This window comes from Mugil cephalus, chromosome 9 (genome assembly GCF_022458985.1).
Source record: "Mugil cephalus isolate CIBA_MC_2020 chromosome 9, CIBA_Mcephalus_1.1, whole genome shotgun sequence".
Classification (NCBI taxonomy): Eukaryota; Metazoa; Chordata; class Actinopteri; order Mugiliformes; family Mugilidae; genus Mugil; species Mugil cephalus.
The window spans coordinates 24,612,607-24,637,440 of NC_061778.1; the positions used below are offsets into that span (position 1 = coordinate 24,612,607).

Here is a 24,834-nt window from a genome sequence, read left to right on the forward strand (position 1 = left end):
AACAACTTTTATGCGTACTTTGTACATCTCAGCATCCTTCCTCCAAGGAAGACACCTGCTTAGACAGATGAGCAGGCCCTGCGCCTAATCACGACTGAAGTGCAGAGCTGGCCTCCCAAGTGAAGTTTCACCAGCCAATCGGTGCTGATAACATTCTAGACTGTGTTCTCAGGGAATGCACAAACCAGCTGGCCGATGTGTTTATTGTCTTTAAAGGGGATCCACTAAGCTTTTCTCAATTTCTGTCATATATAAAGTGTTACAATGTCAGATGTTCAAATCAAACATGGCCAGGTTTCAAATAATCCACATCGGTAAAAGCAATCCCTGTGAGCTAAAAGCTTAGACTTCAGACTTCTCTCAACATGTTCAGTGCATTTTTCTAATTTGGTGCTGTGCTGACATCAGCTCGTCACAGATTTTTGTGCTTCTGCTTCAGGCACAACACATCCACAAAGTCAAACTAAAACCTTCTTAGTAAAGGTCTGTACTCTCACTCTCCTTAAAAGCTACTTCAAAAGTGAATTAACCACTGTTACATCCCATAGCAAACAGGCAATGAGCATAATTATAAACAAACTTTCTCCAATCCCTGTTGCCACAGACAAGATCTGATCTAAAACTAATGCGTAATCAACACAGTGCTTTTGCCCTTCCTGCAGTTCAACATTCACAATAGCAGTTGTGCTTTGTCTCTGAACGACTGAGGCAAACCTCTGCATATACAAGACGTTATCAACGGAGTAACTACACAAAGATACGTTGTGTGTTTTTAAAGCTATTAAAGCGGTCTGGTCAAATCTTCAGATAACCTGATTCAGTTGACTTTAACTTTATAACAAATTTGACTATAGATGCTTTACAGAACCTATAGCCTTTGATGTGCTCTCATCTGTACTTAAAGCTGCCCACTTGTGGTAGGATCACCCAGGATGCATGTTAATACCAGCTCTGAACAGGGCCTCCTGTACTCCAGTACAGCACTAATTCGATCAGTGACTCATTACATTGTCTCCCTTAGCTGAGCATATTCAAGCTTATTTATATTTGGCAATGATGTGTATTTACATTGAAACTACACTCCACTTATTGGAAAATCAAAAATATATTTTTTTGCACAATTAAACTTTAATTTCTCATGTTGACCAAAGGAAGATGTCACTCGTTAACGTGCACTTGTGTGTCAATTTCTGCACATCTTGTTGCGCAGTCCATGTCCATGCTTAATGTTGTTTTTGTTTCATTTGGCCGCATCACTCCAACCTTGCACACTCTCCTGAAGGCCAACTCATATCTTACTTTATTCATGTTGTTGCTTTATTTAATAGTCTATATTGATTTGCAGTCTTTTATGTACAAGCATAAATATATACTGTAATTGATATCTTGTATCCTTAATCTGTCTCTGTTGCCTACAGTGAGATGAAAAACAGCCCCTATATTAGACTTAACCATGCAATGTAAAACTTAAGCCCCTGTAACCTTGCATGTGGAAGACTTTTGGTAGGAAGGCCAAATATCTGTGCTTGTTTGTCTGTATTTCTGTGCTGTTTGAGTCTTCTAACAACAGAAGGGCTATTTTGTGCTATATTGTTTATATTTCTTTTTATAAAAAGTAGCCAAGACATTTTCATTTTTCTTTATTGTTTTTCATTTTTTTAGCACAGAAGCACGGTGAGAAACTTTGGAGTCTTAATTTCTTAAACCCACAGCCTTTTATTTACTGAAAATACAGGAATAGCACGGTATCTAGTCCATTCAGAACAGTCTGACAATTGTGCTCTCAGAATGAATATTCTCTGTGTCTCTTTGTGGATGTGTGAAGAATAAGCAACTCAAATCAAGGACTGAGACATTTAATGACCGTTTCACTTCTCATGATTTAGTTAAATTCTCTTATTTCCTCCCTCTGTTTAGAAATTCAGGAAATTTTAGATGGACGTCTGGACGGTGTGCTTCTTCAAACAGCAATTCCCTAACAAACAGCTCCAAGAAGAACAAGGAGATCCAACTTCAGAAGGTACACGTGATATATATATATGTCTTTGGATGTCTGTATTGTATTTTGATCTGTCTGTCAGCCTACATTTGCATTTACGCTGTCATATTGAACGATGCAGCCACTTTAAATATGGCATTCAAATGATATTTGATATGCTCAAAGTGGCTTTACCAACTGAGGAGCATCCAATCTTTCAGAAAGTTTTTTTCCCTAACATTATAGACAACATTGCATTAATTCCAGTCCAATTCCATATATCCAGTTCCAGAGTAAGGTGACCATGATGGCCTCACGCTGCATAGATTCCATCTTCTTTTCAGACACGTGTTTTTATCCCTCCCATAAACTCATGACGAGGTTCACTCCAAGTAGAGTTAACATGCAAATAAAGAATGGATTTATTCCTGCCAGGAAGAAACAATCAGTTCAAACAGTTCCATGGTTATTAGGTGCTGACTTTTTATATCACGCCTGTCAAGCCAATTGAAAATTCCTTTCAGTCTGGGCAGACTCTTTGAATGAATTTTGTGTGGGGTACAACTTGGTTTGATGCATCATATGCCTAATTTCTTCAGGACCAGAGTACCTCATGAAGTACAGTAAAGGGATTTCAGTGTAGTCAGTTTAATATTAGAAACAGAGATCCAAGTTTTTGTTTGACATTGCAAAACAAATAATGAAATAACAAACAGTTTTTCTATTTGATTGTTTTTCCAGTCTGAATTTAAATTCAAATGAATGAATGGTACACGGACCCTAACTCTAGCCCGTGGGTAGCTATCTTATTGCACGATGAACAGGTTAATTTCTGCCACTCACAAACTATAGAAGGTACACACCTTTCTTGCAGAAGAACTGGCTCACATGGCGTCTTTTTTATGTCTCTCCTTTTTTCCTTTTTTTGAAACACGATTTTCCTTTGCTACTGGGCAGCATTGTGAATGATGTAGCCATAGTAATAATTTATTATGTCTATAGATCTAGCAAATATGGACTGCAGCCTGCGCTACCGATGCGCTAAGGTGGGACCAAACCATTTCATGCAGAATCGCAAGGGTGGCTGGTCATTATTATTTACCTTTTGATTAGCGGATATTTAATGGTTCCTGCCAAAAAGAACACATATTTTAGTACTATATTTTATTATTATATTACAAAATGATATTTGTTGTGATGATGGTTTAAAAATGTTCATTTTTACCCATCTCTTGGGGCTTGAAGTAATCACTGGTTACAAGTCATTGCTTTGCAGCAGCAATATAACGTAAACACACACACACACGCACACACACACACACACATATATTTACCCGTACATACCCACACGTGTGTCCAGGATTGCCGATGCTGATTTGTTACTTGGTGCTTTCTCAACAGCTGTCAGCAGGCAAACTGAAGATCCGAGTGCTGAAGGACGAACCACTGATAGGTGAGAGGTTTACAGCCACCTGAGCCTTAGTAGCTTCAACAGGTAGACTTCACTGGGATGTGCAGTCTAATACTGTTGGTCTTTGACCTTATACTGAGATTTTACCCTCCACATTGACCTTGCTGTTTAAGAGCAGCTACAAAACACCAGATTTGGAACACATAGCGCTTCATGGTTTATGTTCACTGTTGTTTCCTTAAGGCAAGTACTTCACAGTAACAGGTCCTAGGCTGTGGAGTTCTCCACTTAAAGACAGGTACCTCTAACCATTAGCCAACCTTGGCCTATTTTTTCATGTTGGGGACATGCCTGAGGCAGAGATGCACACTTGGAATCAAAATGTTTCAAAATGTGCTGATGGTATGTGAGTAATAGTCACTAAAGATTCAAGCTCACTGTATAAGCATCTTTGCTTCTTGTGAACATTTTCCTTGAACACCTCTCTCTCTGTTTGTCTCTTGGACTAAGGAGGGAGTCAGTTACATAAATGTGTCAACAACATTAAACTCAATCCTCTCTCCAAGTGTTAACAACAGTGTGCTTGCTCTTTTTTAGTCCCACCTCATCCACCACCTCCTCCTCCCACCGTGGGTCTTCAGATGGCAAGAAAAAACAGACTGAAAGGAACGATCTGTGGACAGTGTGAAGCCAAGACTGCTGGACTAGTATGCACACAAACACACATGCACCCAAAAGACAGTGTGTGGACTTCTTGTTGCTCTAACGTATTCTTGAAGGTTTCTAATGAGTCAAAAGCAAATGGTCTGTTTTAAGGGATCAGATGTCACTTATTGTCGAGTCACTTTTACCATCTCTTAAAGGACTGAGCTCAGATAAAAAGGTTATGTGTAAACTGATAACTGACACTGACAGTTACAAACACACAAACATTTACGTGAAGTTAAAAATGCAAGGAGTTCATTAACAAGTTCTCTCATTTATCCTATTTCCTGTTTCATCTCTTTTTACTCTCTTTCAATCACTCACCCGTTGTCTATATATTCATTTGTTTCTGGTGTTTTAAAGTCCTCTCTTCTGCCCATCTAGTCTTTCTCTCAGCTGTTAGCCTCCTCTGTCCCATTGGCTCACCCATATTTCTCTCTTCCCTGCACCTTTTCTTCTCTATCCCTTCTCTCAATTTGTCCATCCTCCATAGTCCGACCTGTGCCTGTCTTTTTTTCTGGACTCCCTCAGTCACATTTATCTTTTCTTTCGTCTCCCTGCTCCACAGCAGTCTGATCTGACGGCCTATCTGTGTGTTTGTGTTTGCACTGATAACAGTTTAGTTGGATCTATTCTTCGATACTTGAGACCTCTGAGGGCGCCATTGTTTATTCTGTCTGCTTCATCCACTGCTGTTCACAAGGGACCACAGCAAGCAACTGTATGTGTGTAGAAGACGGAGAATGTACATAATCTGTGTGTACATACAGCATCCATACATAAAGTGTACTGTAGCGTACTGAGCTAAGTCGTCAGACTTCAGTATTCAATAACCGAGGGAGCTGTACAGTGCTAAAGTGCTGCTACAGTGTCGTGGTGAGAGGAAGAGAGAGTTACTAGAGGAAAGGAAGTAGAGGGAAGAGTTGAACTGCTTGAGCTGGCTTGTGTTGTGGAATTAGTTAAGTGCAGCACACACAATGCATTAACATTTGTTTATAATGTTTTTGTTTGCTTGATAGTGCTTTTGATGATGGTGGCACTGAACTGTCCAATGAAGGTTCCACTGCCCCCAGTGTGCCCTAGCGATGGGTTTAATGGCAGTCTGGGAAAGCACATCTGCTAAATGCACACACAGATACACACACTGCAGTCATGCACACACACGTTTTGGATAGCTCTAGTAGCCTGTAATGATGGCAATAATGGGAAGTGTTACAACTGTCTGTGCCATTGTGTCTAGAACTGCTCTTTAACACAAAAATGCACACACACAGTCATATACACATTTGGGCTTATTTTAAACTATGACTCACACATACTGGCACATCATTTACCACAATCTCATGTGCGCTCTCACACACACACGCCTAGCTGTTGCTGTATTCTAGAGTCACCCAGGCAAAACAGTTCTTCATTTCTTTCTGCATAGCACCAAATGTTCAGTGATATGCTGCTTGCAGCCTGATAAGGATGCATAGTCCCTGGGGAGAGGTTGTAATTTATCCTCAGGCCTGAGAGGGGAAATGAGGCCCTGCTTTATGGGACCATTAAAGGGCAATGTCGCAGCCGTAGGCTTGCCTGTGCACACACACATGCACATACCAACCCCGAGTGAGAGAAAAGAATGAACACAATATCACACATAAATGCATTCATCCCAACAATGTATAATAAATAACTGAAAGAGAGACAGATGAGATAAAAGAGTGTAGAAAAAGAAGCAGGATCCACTTGTGAATCTGCTGGTAGAAATGTCCACTCTGTGACCTCTATCCATCCACAAGAAAATTGAAAAGAACTGTCTGTTGTTTCCTTTGTTGTACTGCCCTGTTTATCTTAATTATCCATTAGAGTAAGCAATGATTAAATAGGTCACTAAGGAAGAGACTAAAGGGACAAAAAGAATGAGTCCAAGTAATACTTTCCAGAGCAACCTCTGCGATAGAAACTAAGCCTAAACTATACTTTCTAAAGTTGTCTTGCTACATGTGACGAAACCACAGACACAGAAAAGACTTGTAAAACATAAAACATATGATAGTTTGTTGTTACAAAGCCTTGGTCCCTTTTTCCCATCGAACTGCGTCTTCTTCATGTCTCCAGTCCTCCTGGCCTTGCCTCTGTGCTCTGTCCACCCGATCTAGGCCCATCTCCCTAACCTGCTGATGCAAGGACTTTTTCTCACTAATAAGACCAGATTCTTGCAGATAGAAATGATAATGACCTCCCTTAAGATGCATTCACACACACATACATGCACGCACACACACACACACACACACACACACACACACACACACACACACACACACACACACTTACACACAAATACATGAAACCCTGGCATTTCTTCCAGTGCTTGCTTTCTCTCTCAGAAACACACATACACATCTACACATAAAGTATGTGCAAGTAGATACTGTGCATGCGCATACGGATTAATCTTATAAATCTTCACATCGATCTCTTTCGCATATTCTGCCTCACCCACACATACGCGTGCCCGCACACACTGACAGCACCGCGTGTCTCTGTGTTGTAGATGTGTGCCGAATGTGCCGAGAACTACTGCGTTGGCTGCTTTGCCAGATTTCACCAGAAGGGGGCACTGAAGCTCCACAGAATGATCCCCATTCAGGTGAGCGTTACATTCACATCAAGCCCGTCTCCTCCCTGCGTCTCGTGTCTGTCTGTCTGTCATTCTTTGTCTTTCAACGGCATCATTTCACTATGATTTTTCTTTTGGAAATCCTGCTTCCCAGACTTCAGTATCTACTTGTCTCTCATCTTGCCCTCTTTTTCTCAGCTCCAGCATGCAATCTACTTTTCCACCCGTGCACAAATGCACAGACAGGCAGTATGTTGAATAAATTCATTAACCAGCATTTTGACTGACCCTAGTTCTCTGGAGACAGTATGTTCATAAATGAATTCTTTCACACAGTCTGCCAGCTTAATGTTCTTGAGCTTACCTATAACTTGATCAGCGAATCAACATTTACCACACTGATGAACAACCAGCTGCTGTCAGTTAGCGTGAGCTCACAATCTCTGGTACTTTCGGAACTTTGCTGCTTCCAACCTGCCTTTGAAAGTAATGTTGATGCATGGCTATCGTATGTTAGTCCCTTGTATTCTTAAAGTGGAAAGCACTTCTTTCTCCTCAGTAAGGAAATCCACACCAACACTAATCTGTCTTCATCTTTATTGTGAATCTTTTTTATTAGACTGTAATCCTTCCTGTAAACGTTGAGTTTCTTTGATGGTTCCTAGGCAGTTTCTTCCTTCATCTTGCCAGAGATTTTGAATTCATAGAACTGTAGTTATATTTGTAACTCTCGATTCTCCATCATTCTCCCAGTATTTCTAGAACCCCTTCTTTAGCTCTCAGAACCAGTCAATGATGACTAGCAGTCCACCAGTATGGGAATGTTGCCATTGACAGTAGGTTTCAAATTATGGCACACTAAACAAATTAACATAAACAGAATTATCATTGTGTAAATATGGCAAGAGCTTGAATGTGACGAATTAATTTACTCTTTACTCTCTTTAAAACTCCCACACTGTAGCTTTAATGTTGATATTCACAGGTCAACACACGCTGAGACACAGATTTGGTTGGGGTGCTCCCTCCCAGTTTACGGCATCTGGCAGGTTTAACTGATGCAGTCACAGGTGCAGACATGGAAGAGCTGGTACAGAAAAGAAAACCATGTCAGTCATGTGGACACACTTTGGCTTCAGCAAATCTGACAGAAAAGTGACCAGTGGGTTACAGTATATATCTAAATCCTGCAAGAAAAATGTTGTCCAGCAAGCCAGTCAATTGGTCTGATCAACACAGCCCTATGACGATTTATGTGTGTAACAGTTGACACATTAGTCCATTGTTAGCTACGCAGTTTTGTGCCCATACTGTCCCAGACTGCCTCCATGAAGTAAAACTACTTAATTTTCTAAGCTCTTTGTTTGTCTAGAAAGAGAATGTCTGGAATGGCATTCTCTATTAAAATAATTAATCAATCGATTTAATGTGTCCAACAGTCCTGTACTTTTATGTTTTATTTAATCAATAGCAATTTTGTTTCATCATTTACCAGGGGTATGAACTTGCGAATGTGTCACATAAAAGTTATTTTCAGGGATACACGGTTTGACACATTTCAGACAATGGGGAACTACAGTATAAATTCTGCTGTGTAATGAATCAAAACTATGAAAAGAATAATGAATGTTAAATAAATGTTACTTATGGGTCCAGCTATAAAGAGATATTCAGATTTTGTGCACCAGTGCATTTTAAAAATATTCTAAAATGTACCATTACCGAGGTAAATGGGACAACTGCCTAACCTTCCACACGTACATAAAAGCATATGTGGTAGCCCAACCACACACTCACTCTGCGACAGTGTTAGTGCCCCTGGCAGCAGTCAACCCACTAGCCACACCTACAAACCCTGATTCCTGAGGAGTAATATTCCTGGAGTGTTGTAAGGAACTGCTGGAAGTCAAGTATACAGTATATATACTTAGACACTGTAACTGACAGAAAACTAAAGAAAACAAAGGCATCCCTCCTCCCTTAGTAGAATCGCACGCCTGGCCAAAACCGAGACAGAGGACAGTGTGCGTCTTTTGGTTGGAGTGAAGTGCGTGTCATCATCACCAGTGGTGCTGAAAAGGGCAATCAGTGGACTGGGTTCTAGCTCTAGGACTAAGGACTAGGACTAAGGAGAGAGAAATCGTGTAAACTGAAATGCTTCCTGAACTGAGCCCATACCCTCATTGTGTGCCAAACTGTCGGACTCTCAGTCCACTTACCTGGGGGGAGAGGGTGCGGCGACCCAAGCAGAGCCAAAATGGAAACATTTTGGACTGAACTCAACTCCATCCTCATCGATGTCGAACAGTCAGCTTGATCAAGAAAGTGCGACCAGAAAGTAATGCAGCGTATATTAGCAGTCCTGTAGTAAAGATGGAAATTAGGCAGGATTGGATTTTTGAAGATGGACTTATATATATCATATATAGGTTCTATGATTGAGTCCAGTGAGTCAAAGAAAGATTTGGGAGATATAAAAATTTAGGGAGGATGTTCATTTTAACAAAGTTGATCCGACCCACCAGGGATGTAGACAGTGGTGACCAGTGCATCAAGCACTATGTGCATACAGTTTGAACCAAAATACTACATGTATAGCAAACCCTAAGACACAAATGTGCCCTTCTCAAGCTCAGTTAGTGCACACTGGTTGGTATACATTACAAACATACAGATCTATTTGCTTAACTCACACAAATACCCAAGAGAAAAGTAGCTGTAACCACATGTGTGCTGACTCTCTCTCTCTCTCTCTCTCTCACACACACACACACACGCTTGAACAATGGTTTGAATTTGCATAGCAATGGCCTCATAAAACAAATTTGTCCTAAAAGCATTTTTAATAGGAGGACTTTATTGATATATACCCTACCTAATACTCATGATAAAGAGTTTGTTGTCTTGTTTAATAATAAATATATGGAACTTTAACTTTTATAGCTTAGTTTTTACAGTAGCATTTGTACCCGTCACTCTAGACTCTCTAGAGGAATCTGTGAGCATTTTGTACACGATCGTCATAGTATGTTTTCATTAATTTGCTCACGCCCTTTATTCTTTAGGTTACTGTGGCCTGCTCTAAAAGCACTTTGACCTTTTAACCTGTTATCAAGACCACTGCTGCATGCGGTAGCCCATAATATTAAGGATTGCCAAGTTACAGTGTACGTTTATTCAGCCTTGTGTTTTCATCTTTACTTTGTTCCCACTATGTTCAGAATGCATGTACTCATTTTCTTTCCCTATGTTTTGTTTAGGTGGCTACCAACGTAATTCCTGGTACCCATGCATTATGTAGTTACTCCATGTTCTCTTTTTGGCATCTTCTATTTTCTGCTGGCTGTACTGTGACAGCTTCTTTGTTGTTTTCTTGTGTGCTATTATTTTCATCCAGAAGAGCATACAGCACATAGAGATTGACTTTGTGGTACACTTCCTGTATAGATGTGGCTGTGTGAATATAGTACATTGCATGACTTAGAATGTGTTCTCTTCTGGGAAGAAGAAGCTTTTTGTGAGTTTGTGCACAAAAAGATACAACACACCGAGGCAAACTATTAACCAGCCATTGGCCTTTATGTCAGTGTGATACTTGACCAACACGTTGGTACAAAGACATGAGACACTGACAGAAACACAGCAAAACAACGACAACTCTCTCTCTTCATCTCTTCGGTGCTCATCTCACTTTAGTCACTGGTAAAGCAAAACTGTGTGTTTTGGCAGGACATTAAGACTAGGGATTACACACATGCAGCTGACACAGGCAAATCTCTCTCTCCTCTGCTAATCCTGTTTCATTTGCCTTGGAAATAATGATGAAGGAAGAGAGCCAAAATGCAAGTCAGAAAGACAAAAAGAATATTAATTTCATCTGTACACGGTGTTGGGGCTTTCAGCAGTACCTCGTCAGCTCGTGTGTCTGGCCTCACTCATGTTATGTTTGCAAAGCATTCTTGATATCAGATTTAGTCTAAGCTTTGTGGAGTAGCAGGTACTGTAGACGTGCCATGCTGTAACATACAATATGAAGTCACATTACAGATCAGTTTTAGTCCCGCAGTAATATGTAGTAGTAAGTTATGAAACTGTTTTATTTCACCAGCATCTCATTGTTCCAACACACCTTTGAAGCATACAGTATGTAGTGCTATAATGTATATTACTAGGTAAAATTGTTTTTTATTACTATTACTTACTAAATAATAGACAAGGTTTGTGACTTAAAGCATTTTGTAGTGGTGTAAGTTGAGAGACACAAAGCCTAATCACATCAGACTCATAAAGACTGACCTCTGTCACCTGCTGCTCTCACATTCACAAGTGAATTTAATGTTGCCTTGTTACTTAAAGAAAGGGAGTTTTTGCTGCAGTTTAAACTGTTTACAGTCACTGTTGTGGATGACCGCTACCCAGCAGTGATGGTGTTTGCTCACATGGGGTCATCTTCTGGGCAATTTCAGAAGTCACTGTGTTCATGCACAACTTTTGGGCCAGACACAGGCGACGTCACAGTCTGCCATCATTGCCGGTAGTTCTCTGATTTGGTGAGTCTGCGCTGTGTCAGTCAACCCCAATGAAGTATCTAGCAGGAGCAAAGCCAAGCCCAAACCTAGTCATCAAAAATCTAGCTTCACAAGATGCACAGAATGATAAAAAATCAGCAAAAATTAAGGGTGTATAACTCGGTTGTCTACACATTCTCTTGGTTGCTTTCTGATATATTGTGGTAACATTGCTTATCTTTGAACATGTTCTGTGCCCTTGAAGGAATTCATTGTGCCATAGTCAGCTAAAGTAATGTTGTCTAAAGAATGAAAAAAGACAGCTTGAAAGTGAAATTCAAAGACATACAGTACCCACTTTTAAAGCCCTGCACACATGACCATTTTGTGAAGTTGTGGCTTTTAGTTTGTACCTTTAAGAAAGTTCCTCAACCCACTGCAATTACTGTGTCACAAAGGGGGGTTTTAGATACTGTTAGATGATCTGACAAGCTCTTAGTCTGAGGCTTACCGTGGCTTTCAGTGTCCATTGATGTTCACCTATAAAAACAGCTGTCCGCAGCAGTTACACAGTTCAGAAATACTTGCATTACAAAGATTTGTCATCGGACTCTCTTAGGATGAGTAAAGTAATGTCCCCGAGCTTGTGGAACTGTTTGCACATAAAGATTTGATTTTTAAAGATTTCATAGCCACAGGCAAATTCCTCCCACGAGAAACTGAATTCAGCACATGGATAGTGTATCACAGAATGAGCAGCACTGAGCTTTCATCACTGATGAGACTAAAGATATTTCAGACTGAGAACAAGTTTCAGCCTTTGCCAGATTGGGCATATACAAATTCATCCATCTATAACAACATTATTAGTGTGCAAGTGTTCAAGACCAGATGGAGAATCCATCACATAAACAAAGGGGTCCTGACTAGGATACGCTGAACATATGATTTGCTTCCTTCCTGCAGGAGAAAGTGTCAGGTGTTACCAAGGGAAGTAATCTCATGACGCTTCACGTATTAAACCCATTAACCAATGTCAGCCATAAGTTGCTTGTGACATGGGCCCACCCTGGCTAGATGTCAAGGGGCATCTAGAAGACTGCTCATAGACACTGTTTTATCAGGTGGTTCTATTATACCAGAGATCAGCTAAGCTGCTGGTTTTGACCAGCCAACTGTGAGACTGCAAATAGCCTTTTAAAGCGACCTGCCTAATATCATCAATGATTCATCAAATTCTCCCTGTCATAATGCCAACGTGTGTACATTGCACTGTTTTTTTTCTCCTGCGTTTTGACCTTAAATCTCCATGTCAAAATGCAATAACAGAGGTCAGTTTTTCCACCCCAAGACATGTTGTCATGTCAGCGCCTAAATGTCATAAGCCAGTTTTCTAGTTCTTTCTTTCTAGTTTTCTTTCTAGTTTTCTAGTGATGATGACATGTAATCCATCCACAAAGATGCTTTGTTTACTATAGGCTTAATATAATGTCTATATATGCTGTCTATGCTGCCTTTTATTCTTACATGGAATTATGTCAGTGTGGAACAAAATAGCATAACTAGTCAAATGTGACAAAAAACAAAAAACAGCAATTTATTCTGTCATAAAATGACTAATACTCTAAGACAGCCTCCTAGCCTTGCCCAAAGCTGTCAGCTCCTCCACATTTACAATGATTACATGTTTGTTTGCGTCTGGACAAGACCTCAAGGACAAGATAGTCATCTACAGACGGGTTAACCTCAGGAGTCCTGCTGGTCAGTGGTGATTAATGAAACAGAATAATGACGTCAACTTGTGGTATGTAGAAAATCAATCAGCACTTATGCAGTGTGCTTCACATTTTCTCCTCTACAGTATGAAGACGTTAGGGCACACACTGTAAATAATTGTTTTCAAGGAAACACGGACAATTGGAGTGGGTTTTTAGGTACCTGTGTACATAAACACGTTTTGTTCTTTTCTTACACCCTTTCAAAGGGATTTTTGAGTTGTTAAGTTTTATTTTTTGGTCAGTGAATGTCCTCACAAAAATAGTCATGTGCATGTTTGTGAGTGTACATATTGGATGGAGTTTGTCAATATATGTGCATAATTCAGCAGCTTGTATGGGATGTAATGTAACTTAATGTGGTACCAGCTTGGTCATAGGCTTTCCCAGTACAATATGGGTCTATACAGGCTCTTTGCAGGCTCATTTACATAAAATAAAGGTGCACACATTAACTAAAATGGAGTTCACTGTTGTGACTTTCAAGGTTATGCCAGTGATGTAGGGATGAGCACTTAAAATGATTAGGTTGTACCCTCATAATGGGATCATGGCAGCTGTCTAAAGTGGCCTCATCTCATTGCCTTTATGCCATCAGTGTACATCAATGGGGAGCTGGCTTTGTGCTTATTACCTTCATTTGTGGAAAAGTTGGAACCAATATATCTCTTGTCTCCAGTTTCACAATTAGGACACTAATTATTGTTGTTGATCACTTCACTCTATCTGCAGGGTATATTTTCTGCCAAAATCCACAGTTTGGCCTGAGAACCTATTTTTGTAGCGCATGATGGACAGAATTTGTTCACATTTATTAATGAAAACATTCAGCAGAGGCACTCGGAGTGAATCACTCCATTCTTATAAATATCAAATATTTTCTTTAGATGGCCTCAAGGAAGGATTTATCCATTTACTTTGATTTTGATAAATGCTTTATTCATTTCTTATTTTATGAGACACTCTGCTTTAAACAGTGTATCAGTTTATTTGATTCATTTGTTGTTGCTTATTTTGCTGGATTATGAAATATTTCTCTTCTTGTTGCATAGCCTTGTGTTTTCTGGCCTTTTGTTACAGACAAATTTGCAGACCCATGTGACCATTGGAGATGTTGTCAGCTGCATCCAGAAACAAAGTAACTCGAGCTCCTTTGCCGGTACCTTTATGAATCCAAGTTCCTGTCTCAACAAAGGTTCCAATCACGCTATCACATCCAATGCAACGACCAGATGGAGGGATGAGAGCCCAGAAAAAGGAACAGAGGTTAAGAAGAATCATATGAAATTTCACCCTCACTGCAGCCAGGTAGGCGGAAACCTCATACAGGCTGCCACACTAATACTAGTACTGTGATAAAGGATTAAGCTTAGTTTGGGAAAAAATACAATTGTGTGGAGAAGCTTAGACTGGATTTAATATGTGCGGCATACAGTATAAACAGTTCACTCATTTATAAGCAAGACACATACAAAACACATCATATATACATCTCCTAACATATAACAAACAGCAGGAACCACAGGTGGTTCATTCACTTATTTTGATCCACCGCAACTAGACAACAAATGCACATTGGAAGTGACTCTTCAACATGTCAGTGAAAGTCGTCATAATATTAATCAGGCATGAAACAACAATCAACACTTTTATTAATACTGCGATTTGAGATTGTTTTTGTTAGGCTGTGTTCACATTATATTACAAAATGTTATATTGTGGCCAAGTCACTGTTACTCAAGCATTTGCTGATGTTATCATACCCATCACAAAAACCTTCTGATTTAACAATGCTGTATAGATTTTTATACCCACTGTATGACACATCTAAATTTGGCAGGCAAACACCTTCACACTAAGGAGAGTTTTTCCTCCGGAGAAGGCATCTGCACTATTACTTCTATCTATATCGGTCTGTATCAGAATGTCAGTGGTTCACTTTTAAATGCTGCTCGCTCCATTGGAACCACAGATTTTAGAGAAGACCACCAGCGAATAGCAATAGCCATTTTGTCTGACTGCGTTTTTATGTACAGTGGCTCTGACTGGTCAGAAAGGTGATGTTTAATGATGATTGAAAATTTAAAGTTTAAATGTAAATAAAACAGTTTTGAATGATAAATATAATCTTGGTGTGCAAACTCAACTCAACTCAAGACAAATGAAGACAAATGAATCTTAGATTCTTTCTTAGATTCTTAGATATTTGATGTTTGTGCTTCTGTCAAATACAGTTAATTATTTCTATGAATGACATAACAAATCTTAAATAACAAAGGCTACTGTATATCATAAAATAAGATTTTTTTTAAAAACAGTAAATATACCCACAATTATCTACTAAACATACCGTAGATTTGTCAGATTACTGAGCCTTCAATGATATTTCTCTCTATTTACAGTTCACTTGCTGTGACAGTGCAGTAGAAACGTATCAAACCGACCCCCATGCGGTATGCGTTTTACCTCCGGACCCTGAGAGTCAATTGAAAGGGTTTCAAACAAACCCTAATTGACGCCATATCCACAGGCTGTAGCTACAGGCAGGCTTGTGAACTGCATGTACTTTTGGACTAAAAAATGCCCCCCAGCGGTGTAGGTCTGGCAGAAACAGCTAGATTGACATTTCAGACTCTTTACACCACAGAGCTCGGTTGACCTTATTCACACAGCAGTCGTTTGGAACAGCTGGGGTCACAAAGTACTGAGAAAATTGTGTGTGAATCAAACCAACGTTCAGCATGTATGTTTAGACTTCAGCTAGAACCTTCAATAATCACCCAGTCTGAGAGGCACCCATACCCTTACTTAACACAGAGAGATCAGAATGTTTTAAGTCCTTGTAGAAAACAGTATTCCACTCTATACCCCTGTAGATTTTGAGTGTCATGTTTTAAACATAGCCAGTGTGTATCATTTATGCTACCGGTGTGTAGACAGAACGGATAGATTGGTAGCACAGTTCCCCTAATTGCAGTATTTCATATGTGAAAGTTCAGAGAACTCCCTTAATATATAATAAAGGAGGATATAAGAGGAGAAACCCTTGATGTGTCCCATCACCATAGATCTAAGGTTTAAGAGTTAAAGTAGTTGGAGCAGACCATGTTCATCTTTTTATCACATATTCCGGAAGCTGAGAATGAGGAAAGTTACAACTACTGCTGAACGCCCACTTACCTTTTTCAGCTGCTCAGTCTTACATTCACACTGGATGCAATGCAGCAAATCACTCTATGGTTCTACTTCTGATTGAGATGACTTTAAATATTTCAGTTGAGCTACTATTTTGAAGACTAATTATGAGATTAGGGACTTTCATCCATTTAAAATGATGCATTAATAAAGTCATAGCATTGGTTACAGCTAATTTTGCAAACTTAAGTACAAACTTTAAAGACATATTGTGTCCTTGCCTGTGGAATCAACAGACAGTAGAGTGCCTGGAGCACTTAGAAATATAATTAACTGTCCCCTTCATTAAATTGCAGACACCAGCAAATGAATATTTAGTAATGCACACTAGAGCGATTTTTACTAGAGTGATTTTTTTTTTTTAAACATTTTGACAATTGATCACTCTAACTGCAGTTACTTGCTATTCCTTTTATTGAAGGAGTTGAGGGTGAATCATGAAGAGGAGACAAAGGTGGGAAACCCTGAGGATGTAAAAAGAGGATTCTCACGTTTTCTTCATGAAGGAGAGTACGATGAGGAGGAGTCTGCAAGATCTTTCCAGGAGGCCCTCCAAGACTGGAGAGGAAGGAGGAGTGATGGTGGATTAGGATTTATGAATCCAGAGGCAATGTGGATACCTGTCAGACCAGGTTAATTTAACACACACGTGGTTGTATACACATACATGCAGGTTAAGGCTTAACCACGTAACAGATAACACAATGATGCCTGGTCACAAATACTGACTCCAGTTAAAAAGACAAACATTCATCTGACCATATCATTTCGCATATCCTGCTTCTCCTATAGCGTCTTTTCTCCAGCCCCTCCTCTTGTTAGTCTAGAACAGTCTGGAAATGTAACTTTTCACACTGAGACTGCTCTGTCATGTTGTGCTTATCGTTCAGTAATGGGTAATTAGAAAAAGAGGCCAACCCCAATTTCTTAAAAACCCCTTTAAGAAGTTCTTAAACAACATTGTAAAACATGTTGTTTAGAGGAGTTGTCATTAGTAGATGGTCAAAGTCATGCTGAAACCAATACTCCATGAAGTGGAGGGGGATATTGTATAACTATACTACTATATATGCTATCAGATAAATATTTACGACTAAAACATTTTCACTCTACATACTTCTCTTCTTGGCTCTTCCTCTGACTCTCCTTCCCTCCCATTTCCACCTACTCCTCAGCGTTTTGCTGCCCCTCTCCCTGTCTGTGCTCTGATCTGTTCAGGCCTTCTTGAAAGTGCTTAGCACTGCAGTAGGAGGGTAATCCATGGCTATTGCATATTGAGATAATGAGAAGAGTGTTAAGCAGGGCCCCAACTCCACACCACAGCACTAATCGTCTCCGCTGCGTGTATGCGTATGTGTACACGCTCCACTGTGCCGGGCATTTTTCTGCCTCATCCACGTACCTTGTGTCTTTGTACATGTGCGCCAGTGTTTGTGGGTCCAGGTTTATGTGGGTGTGTGTATTAGGACTATTATTCCAGTTTTTGTGTGTATGTGTCTAGGTGTTTGTGCTTTTTATTAGGCCTCCCATTTTCTCTGCTTTACTGCTTGGACAGACTCTGCTCCTCTATCCCTCCGCTCTGCAAATTGCTGCTAGCCCCTCCAGCCCTAATTATTTCTGTCAGGCCAATGGCACCCAGGCCCAATTTAAAGCTGCCACTGCGGACTGCCAAAGTGTCTGGAGTACAATCATAACATTTCTGTTCTTTACTTCTATCTTTTCTCTCATCCACTCACTTCTCTCATCCTTTTGTATTGTGTACATCTATTTCTTATTCCCAGGGGTCTCTCTCCTGTCTGTTCGTGTTTTGGCACTTGTGGCAGCGTGACAAGGTGTTTTGTCACTTCCTGAGGGGAGGTGTTGAGAAGCTGGCGGATTATGTTTTCCTGGTTCCTTCCTTAACTTTTTCTGACTCTTCCTTTCCTCGAGGCTATGTTTTCCTCCTCTTATCTTAACTTTGTTTTTGTGTGATATCCCCCTCAACATATTTGTCCAGTATCAGTGTCAGCTATGGCAACCCAAGCTGACCTCCCTCCAGAGAGGGACGCTGAAGGACAACGAAGAGCAGCGGAAGGAGAGAGGACACCTATCAAGGTGGAGTTCACAGGAAACAGCCTTTCCTACATAGACAGACTGCTTCTCAAGAAACACCGCAGGTACAGAAGGCAATGTGCATGCACCACACGTACTTTATGCTAAACCACATTAAGGGTTTTTGCGTCTGACCGGACGTTAAAGGGATCACGAGGAGTGATCGCAAATATTCTGTTTATTATTTTATTGTTATTTATTGCTGGAACGTAACTATGCACCATCATCAGACTTATCTGACAGCCCTCCAGAACGCAAGTTGAGAAGTAACTTAAGGTATGACTTCATCAAAAAATACAGCATAAATGAATATGACCTGACACTAAATATGAACCACAACACCATGTTTCTGTGCCTGGATTTCAGTTGTTTCTTCCTATGCAGCAATTTAGACAGTATTAAGGCCTATGATTCAAACTAATGTGGCTAATCTCCATGCTCCGCTGTCACTTTTCACCACTCAGTGACCGTAACCATGGGTACTTCGCTGGCAGTGACATCACGAGCATGCCCTCTATTGTGACGCAACCTAGCAAATGTAAAACTTGTAGAAACTCCAGGAAAGCTGAGACAGATTATTTGTCTCCTTGATCAATAGTTCAGCCGTTCAGTTTCCAACTCGCAGCACATCCCTGCTGGGTTACAGCAGCAAAAACACAAACAGACAGCTGCAACACCACAGTGTGTAGACCAAAATTAAAGCACACTTTAGGAGACGCAAACCGAGGTCACCAACTCTTTAAAGTACTACAAGTACAAGTGGGAACATGCAGTCCCAACACGAGCACTGTTTTCACATCAAACACACACAGCTTCTCCGTCTTGCTACTTTCCAAAATGTGGACACAAATTTAGTCATATGAGAACACACACAAACACAGTTTTCTTATCGCTGTTAATGCTGTCACACGCCTCTCTCTGTGGTGTATGGCAGGAGAGGCATGTGACTTTTGAGTCACCAGTGTACAAAGCAGTGTCTTAGCTCTTATTGTGAAGTACACTGCCCGTGGGCTTGGCTTCAGCAGTCCCCATTATTACAGCCTTTATTTAAGCGGCTCCTTTTGGGCTGAGTCGTCCACAGGAGAGCAGGTCAGGGGAGAGGAGAGCAGAGTGCAGTTTTAGGTCCTCTGACTGACTGAGCAGGAATGCTCTAAGTCCCCAGCTGTAGCAGCCTTTAACTGTGGAATAGACCAGAGAGCCAATCTAGAGTGCAATAAGCCTGCAGCGGTGATGGGGGCAGAACTTAATGGAGAGACACAGAGACTGGTTGGCTGGCAAGAGGAAAGAAGAAGGAGAGGCTGAATTTTAACAAGCTTCAATAATAATGGGAACGGAGTTGAAAAAGGAGGGAGTGTGGTGGAAGGAGCTTTAAAGAATTTGCGAAAAGTGCTCAGCTATATTAGAGTCGTAAACTCTCTATCACCTCGGTAGATTTGTGTGGCCTGCAGGTTACGGAAAGCAAGCTTGTGACAAAGGGGTGAAATCAATCTGATTTCCTCAGCCCGCTCAGCAGTGTGGGTGGGGTAAGAATGCCCATCCTTCCATCAAGTGCCAGAGTTGACCCTGAAATAAAAGTCTACACAGGCATAGAACTGTGATATATGCTTCTGGAGGGCTGGATTTGACTGTTCAAGACTAGATGGGTTACATTACATTCCATGTTATATTATAGTGTTTAAAGTTGTTAGAGTAAAAAATAACTGGGAAGCCAGACTACATTGCACATTGAAGCATGTTACTCAAAACAAAGACTGCTTATAATAGCCATAATAAACCCCTATTATTTCAATAGATAGACACACACACACACACACACACACATATATATGTATGTATGTACACTGTCAGGGACTCCAGCTCTCATTGGGTGATGATGCTACTTGGCCAGAGAGGACAGATGGTTTGAGAGAGGAGTTAAGGAAGCCATCTATGTCAAAAATGGAGAAACCTTCTCTAAACAGAGGAGGTGGACTGAGATTTAATTTACCAACTATTTATAATTCAGTTTTGACTTCTGTCCCCAAGAAGTTTCAACAACATTCACACATTGAGCCTCCAGGTTCCCATGGACAATAGCCTCGTTAGAGCTCTATTCATAGGGTAAGTTAGCCTAGGCACACAGTTCCCCCCATTCAAGGACAGGTAAGTATCAGCCATTATGGCAATTAGTGACCCCAGTTTCTGGTCAAGCAAGTTTCTGGTGGGTGCTACCCACAGAGTTTTTTCCTATTTAAACCTCAATTTCCCACTAGTTCATCAGAACTGAAGAAGCTACTCGGATGAGTGGCGAAACGTCTTCAAGAAATTCTACAAGTCCAGCTGACCTTATTCAACGCTTTTTTGGATTACCATGACCTGGATGACTGAGAACCTTCACAGACACGATGATGCTATTTGATATCTGAATAAGTAAAGAAGGACCATTAGTACATTATTTTAAAAGAGAAACCTTCCTCATTTATGTATTCAGAAACACCAGGATACCTCTTAGCCAGCCTCAACCTTTTTTCCATCATATCCAGCCATTTCCACAATTCAGTTTTTGTTCATTGCAAAAAACCTCACTTCGCAGAGTTATGATGTTTGAAATGGAAGCAGCGTCTCACTGCTTTCGAGGCTATCTCAGGACATTGAGCCCTGACTTTGATCCAGAATGCCGGCAGAGGTTTTATGACGAACATCATTTTCAGCCCACCACCACATCGCAGTGTTGATCTTTGATTAGACGGGGACATATTCCCAAATGTCACGGCTCCTATCTTGTGCATCTGAATTTTGTCAAAGGCTGGAATAAGGGTGGTTCAGCCTCAGGCTCTCCCTAAAACCAAATTAATGTTGGAGCCGCGTCAAATATGCTCCTGTCCACACGCTGTCCCCACAGTTCTAGTTTGACTTTAAATGCAGACACTTTATCTGCCAGCTTGAAGACAGTTATCATTCTGCCCCGCAGTGACAAATTGAGTTCAATGAGCAAGCTGAAGATGTCACACAACCATGTAGATCTTTTGTATTCTCTTCTCGTAGTGTGCTTGCCAGTGGTGACATTTGAAAAATATCTGTGTTTTGAAAAATCTTTACCAGATGGCTCCTACCTGTGGTAAGGGGAGATTCAGACAGACTGTTCCAGGTTCAGTGTATTTACCAAAAAAATCCTGTAATGACATATTTTTATACGTAACGGTTTTTTATGAATCAGATATTCTCCTCACAGCCAGGTAGCGAATGCTTTGCGGGCTGCAATAGTTTCGTATTGTTTGGAGACCCACCCTCTAAACAACACAAAACTCCAGCTGTTTCGTTCTTGTTTGTCATCTACAATATTTTGATACTGTTTCCCCAATGAACTTGCTGATCCTCTTGCTTCTGTCTGTGCTGTCAGGTTTTTTCTTGGCTTCAAGCCATCAATTGTTTTCTGAAGTAAAGTAGAACTGACTAGTCTGAAACAGCTGATTTGACCTGTGTCACAAAGTTACTTAGACCCAAAGTTTAGAGTGCAGAAATGGAGGTGTGAATAGTTTGGGTAATGGTCTAACTATGACCTGCTTGACAGACCTTTTGTACCTCGGCATAAAGGGGATAAATGGTTTTATTGAAAGGCTTACTCTCCTTGCTTGAAGGGATGGTTTTTCTTAACTTTAAACCTTGCCGGCATGTCTTATACACACCTACGTAGTTCTTCAATGACACACATCCATAATTTGTCTCAAAAGGCACTTTTTTAACAATTTTTTTTCACTTTAGGAAGACTTAATTATTTGTTATTGTATTGATTACTTTAGGGGAAAACTACTGATCTCTTCCTTATTGAATGCTAACTATTTCATAGGCCCATGGTTGGTCTTTGCCATTGAGGACGTTTAGTTAGGCTAAGTCAGTTGTCAGTAATAGTATTGAATTAAGAAGGATTCAAACATGTACGTCCCCCCGCCTTTTGCTTTCAAAGTCTGAATCGCCAGCCTCACACTGGGCAGTTCAGACTGGGGCATTGGTTTGTGCTACTTACATGGGACTGTAGCTGATAAGAGAATAAAACTAGAATGAATACTGACTTTATATTGTTTTATTTTATCTTGGGGACTGGCCTTATTTATTGATCTAAATGTGATTTTTGTCTTTCCAGAACACCGATTGATACTAATCATCCATCACTGACCTGTGGAAAAGATTTAAAATCAATACCTACTTCAAACACTGAAGAGGAGACTGAAAGCACCTTTACCGGTAATACACGTGCTTGTGCACAGAGGTCCATGACAACCTTTTGACACTGAAATATGACACTGGCATCTAACTTTGAGAACTGTACGCTTTTGCTGTGCACCCCACGTTTGTAGAAAAAGGCTCACAACCAAACAAAGCAACGGCACAGTACAGGGTTGTTTGACAGATGACCTGCACGAACATGCTTGCGCACACACAAACACACAAAAGCAAAATCTTTCCCCCTCAACAGGTCAGACGTATCAGTGCCTGCCCATCTATCCGTAGCAATGTGATGGGTAATCACTGGCTGTGATTGTGTGGGCAGAGGGCTGTTAGAGGTGCCTGAAGCCTGACAGGGTAAGGAATGGGGCAGGGAGAGGGGGATGGTGTTTGGCCTGGAGTCTGGAGCTCACAGCCTGGAGCTCATCATTCAGCATACTGTTGTGACTTCCTGCCCCCCAACTGAGGGGGAAAAGACGGGTACACCAGGATTATCTCTCCCCTTCTAAAACTCTTGACCCCGGGGTGTCGACTGTCTCTCATCACATCACTCAGGATTCACTCTCGTCCTGACCTTGTTGGGATCTGCGTTTGCCCCATTCCCTAGAGATGCCTGTCTTAAATGGCTGTTTCTCCCAAATATTTAAGGTCACAATAGCTCCCTGTACTCACCGGAGTCATGTTAAATATGAAACAACCACATGGTTTTCAGAATAATTTGAAGTGCTGACTAATAGCTCTTACTAACTGGAGTGTCCTTGTGGTTTAAATGACCAAGGTGCACTTCATGAATTAGCAATATCTCAGCAGTTCTCCACTGTGCTGCTCACATGGTCCTCGATTCTTCGAACAAATCTCTTTGCAAATTAATTCAACAACACAGACAATGCAAAATCTCACATGCTTCAACCAAACTGATAAGCAAAGGCTAACTGCCTTCACTAACCTATCGAATGGTTTGTTACCCAGCATTTTTGGAATCTTCTAGGAAGTTATCCTTAGGAACAGTTTGGAAAGCGGCAGGTAACTGGAAAAACCATCTATCATTGAGCTTAAGTCAAATAACTCTCAGTCAGGTGAGCACTCTAAGCTTTTACGTAGCAATGCACTTAGCATGTCTGTTGATAGTCCTGCTGTGTATGGACAATCTTTAAAATCTTTAAACTATCCTTGTTGTTCTTGAATGAAGGGAATGAAGGGAGGGGATCATGTAACAGAAATTTGATCAGTTTGAGATCTGGTGAATTCACCTTGTTGTGTTCTTCATGTTTTTGTTGTTTGTTTTTTTCTAGTTGTTCTTATATAAGTAACAGTCACATGAATACCAGGTCCAAAAATTTCCCAGCAGAACAAATTAGAGTCACACAAGTTATTATTCCCTCACATTCTGTGGCATCTTCAGAACCTTATTAAAGTGGTTATTATACTCTTAATTAGACCATTCCTTCCATCCTTTAAAGAGCAGACATCCCATTCCAATTCCCCATGTCTGTTCACAAATATATAATTGATGTTGTATTGCATTAGATACATGCAGATGTGAGGAAAGAAATGTAGATGCTGTTCAGCAGCTGATAAACCATTCCTTCCACCTGCTTCCAACTTTCTCACTGCATGCCAATTACAACCGGGTGAGTTTCTCTGTCTCTCCTGCCTTTGAATATGAAGAGGTGGGTAACGTGTGTACCCATGAATAATAAAAGCTGTTTTCCAGCATCATGTGGGGAGCTCCCTCTTGTTTTAAATTCTCATTTTCCTGAGCTGTCAGACCCATGCGGTGATGTGATAGAAGGATTGTTAGTCTGTGTGTGAGAGAGAGAGCTGGCACAGGCAGGTAATTTGCAGTGGTAAAACAACCATAGAAATATATAGACTGTAAAATTACACTTCAAGGGAAAGTAAACGAAATGTCAAGGTAAAGTATTTATAATAGTTATTATTATAATATACAGTCATGTACCTATCAGAATAGAAGGTATGTGTCTTGGTATTACAATGGAATGGCTGCATAAATAACCATGACATCTGGAATAACCTGCAGACAGTTGCTTAATATTAAAAGATGTCCTCGGTTCATATATACAGGGCCTCTATATGTTAACTGAGTGCTTTCATGTGAGGTCAACTAACAACTAATAAAGAGATTCACTGACTAAATTGTATGAAGTTTTTACATGGGTAATTGGTGTTAATATTTTCCTTTTGAATGAATTCTAAGCGTTTATGCCACCGCTTTCAAATCCTTACAGTTCAGCCAGTCTCTTTACAGAAGTGGTTACATGAGATTATTCTGATTATTAGCGGAATACTACTGTTCCTCTTGTTGTTGAAGGAATGTTTTTTATGAATAGTGCTGTAAG

At 40.5% G+C, this 24,834-nt stretch overlaps 1 protein-coding gene across 2 annotated transcripts in view; it reads left to right on the top strand.

The window, feature by feature from the left end:
• Positions 1–24,834, top strand: part of zbbx (zinc finger, B-box domain containing) — a 58,534-nt gene that overhangs the window by 10,187 nt on the left and 23,513 nt on the right. For both annotated transcript variants that reach the window (XM_047593356.1, XM_047593357.1), the window contains exons 4-11: positions 1,918–2,020; positions 3,380–3,431; positions 3,987–4,096; positions 6,637–6,732; positions 14,066–14,293; positions 16,602–16,812; positions 18,177–18,336; positions 22,392–22,492. In XM_047593356.1, the coding sequence (XP_047449312.1) occupies positions 1,918–2,020; positions 3,380–3,431; positions 3,987–4,096; positions 6,637–6,732; positions 14,066–14,293; positions 16,602–16,812; positions 18,177–18,336; positions 22,392–22,492 (1,061 nt within the window). The remainder of the gene's footprint in view (positions 1–1,917; positions 2,021–3,379; positions 3,432–3,986; positions 4,097–6,636; positions 6,733–14,065; positions 14,294–16,601; positions 16,813–18,176; positions 18,337–22,391; positions 22,493–24,834) is intronic.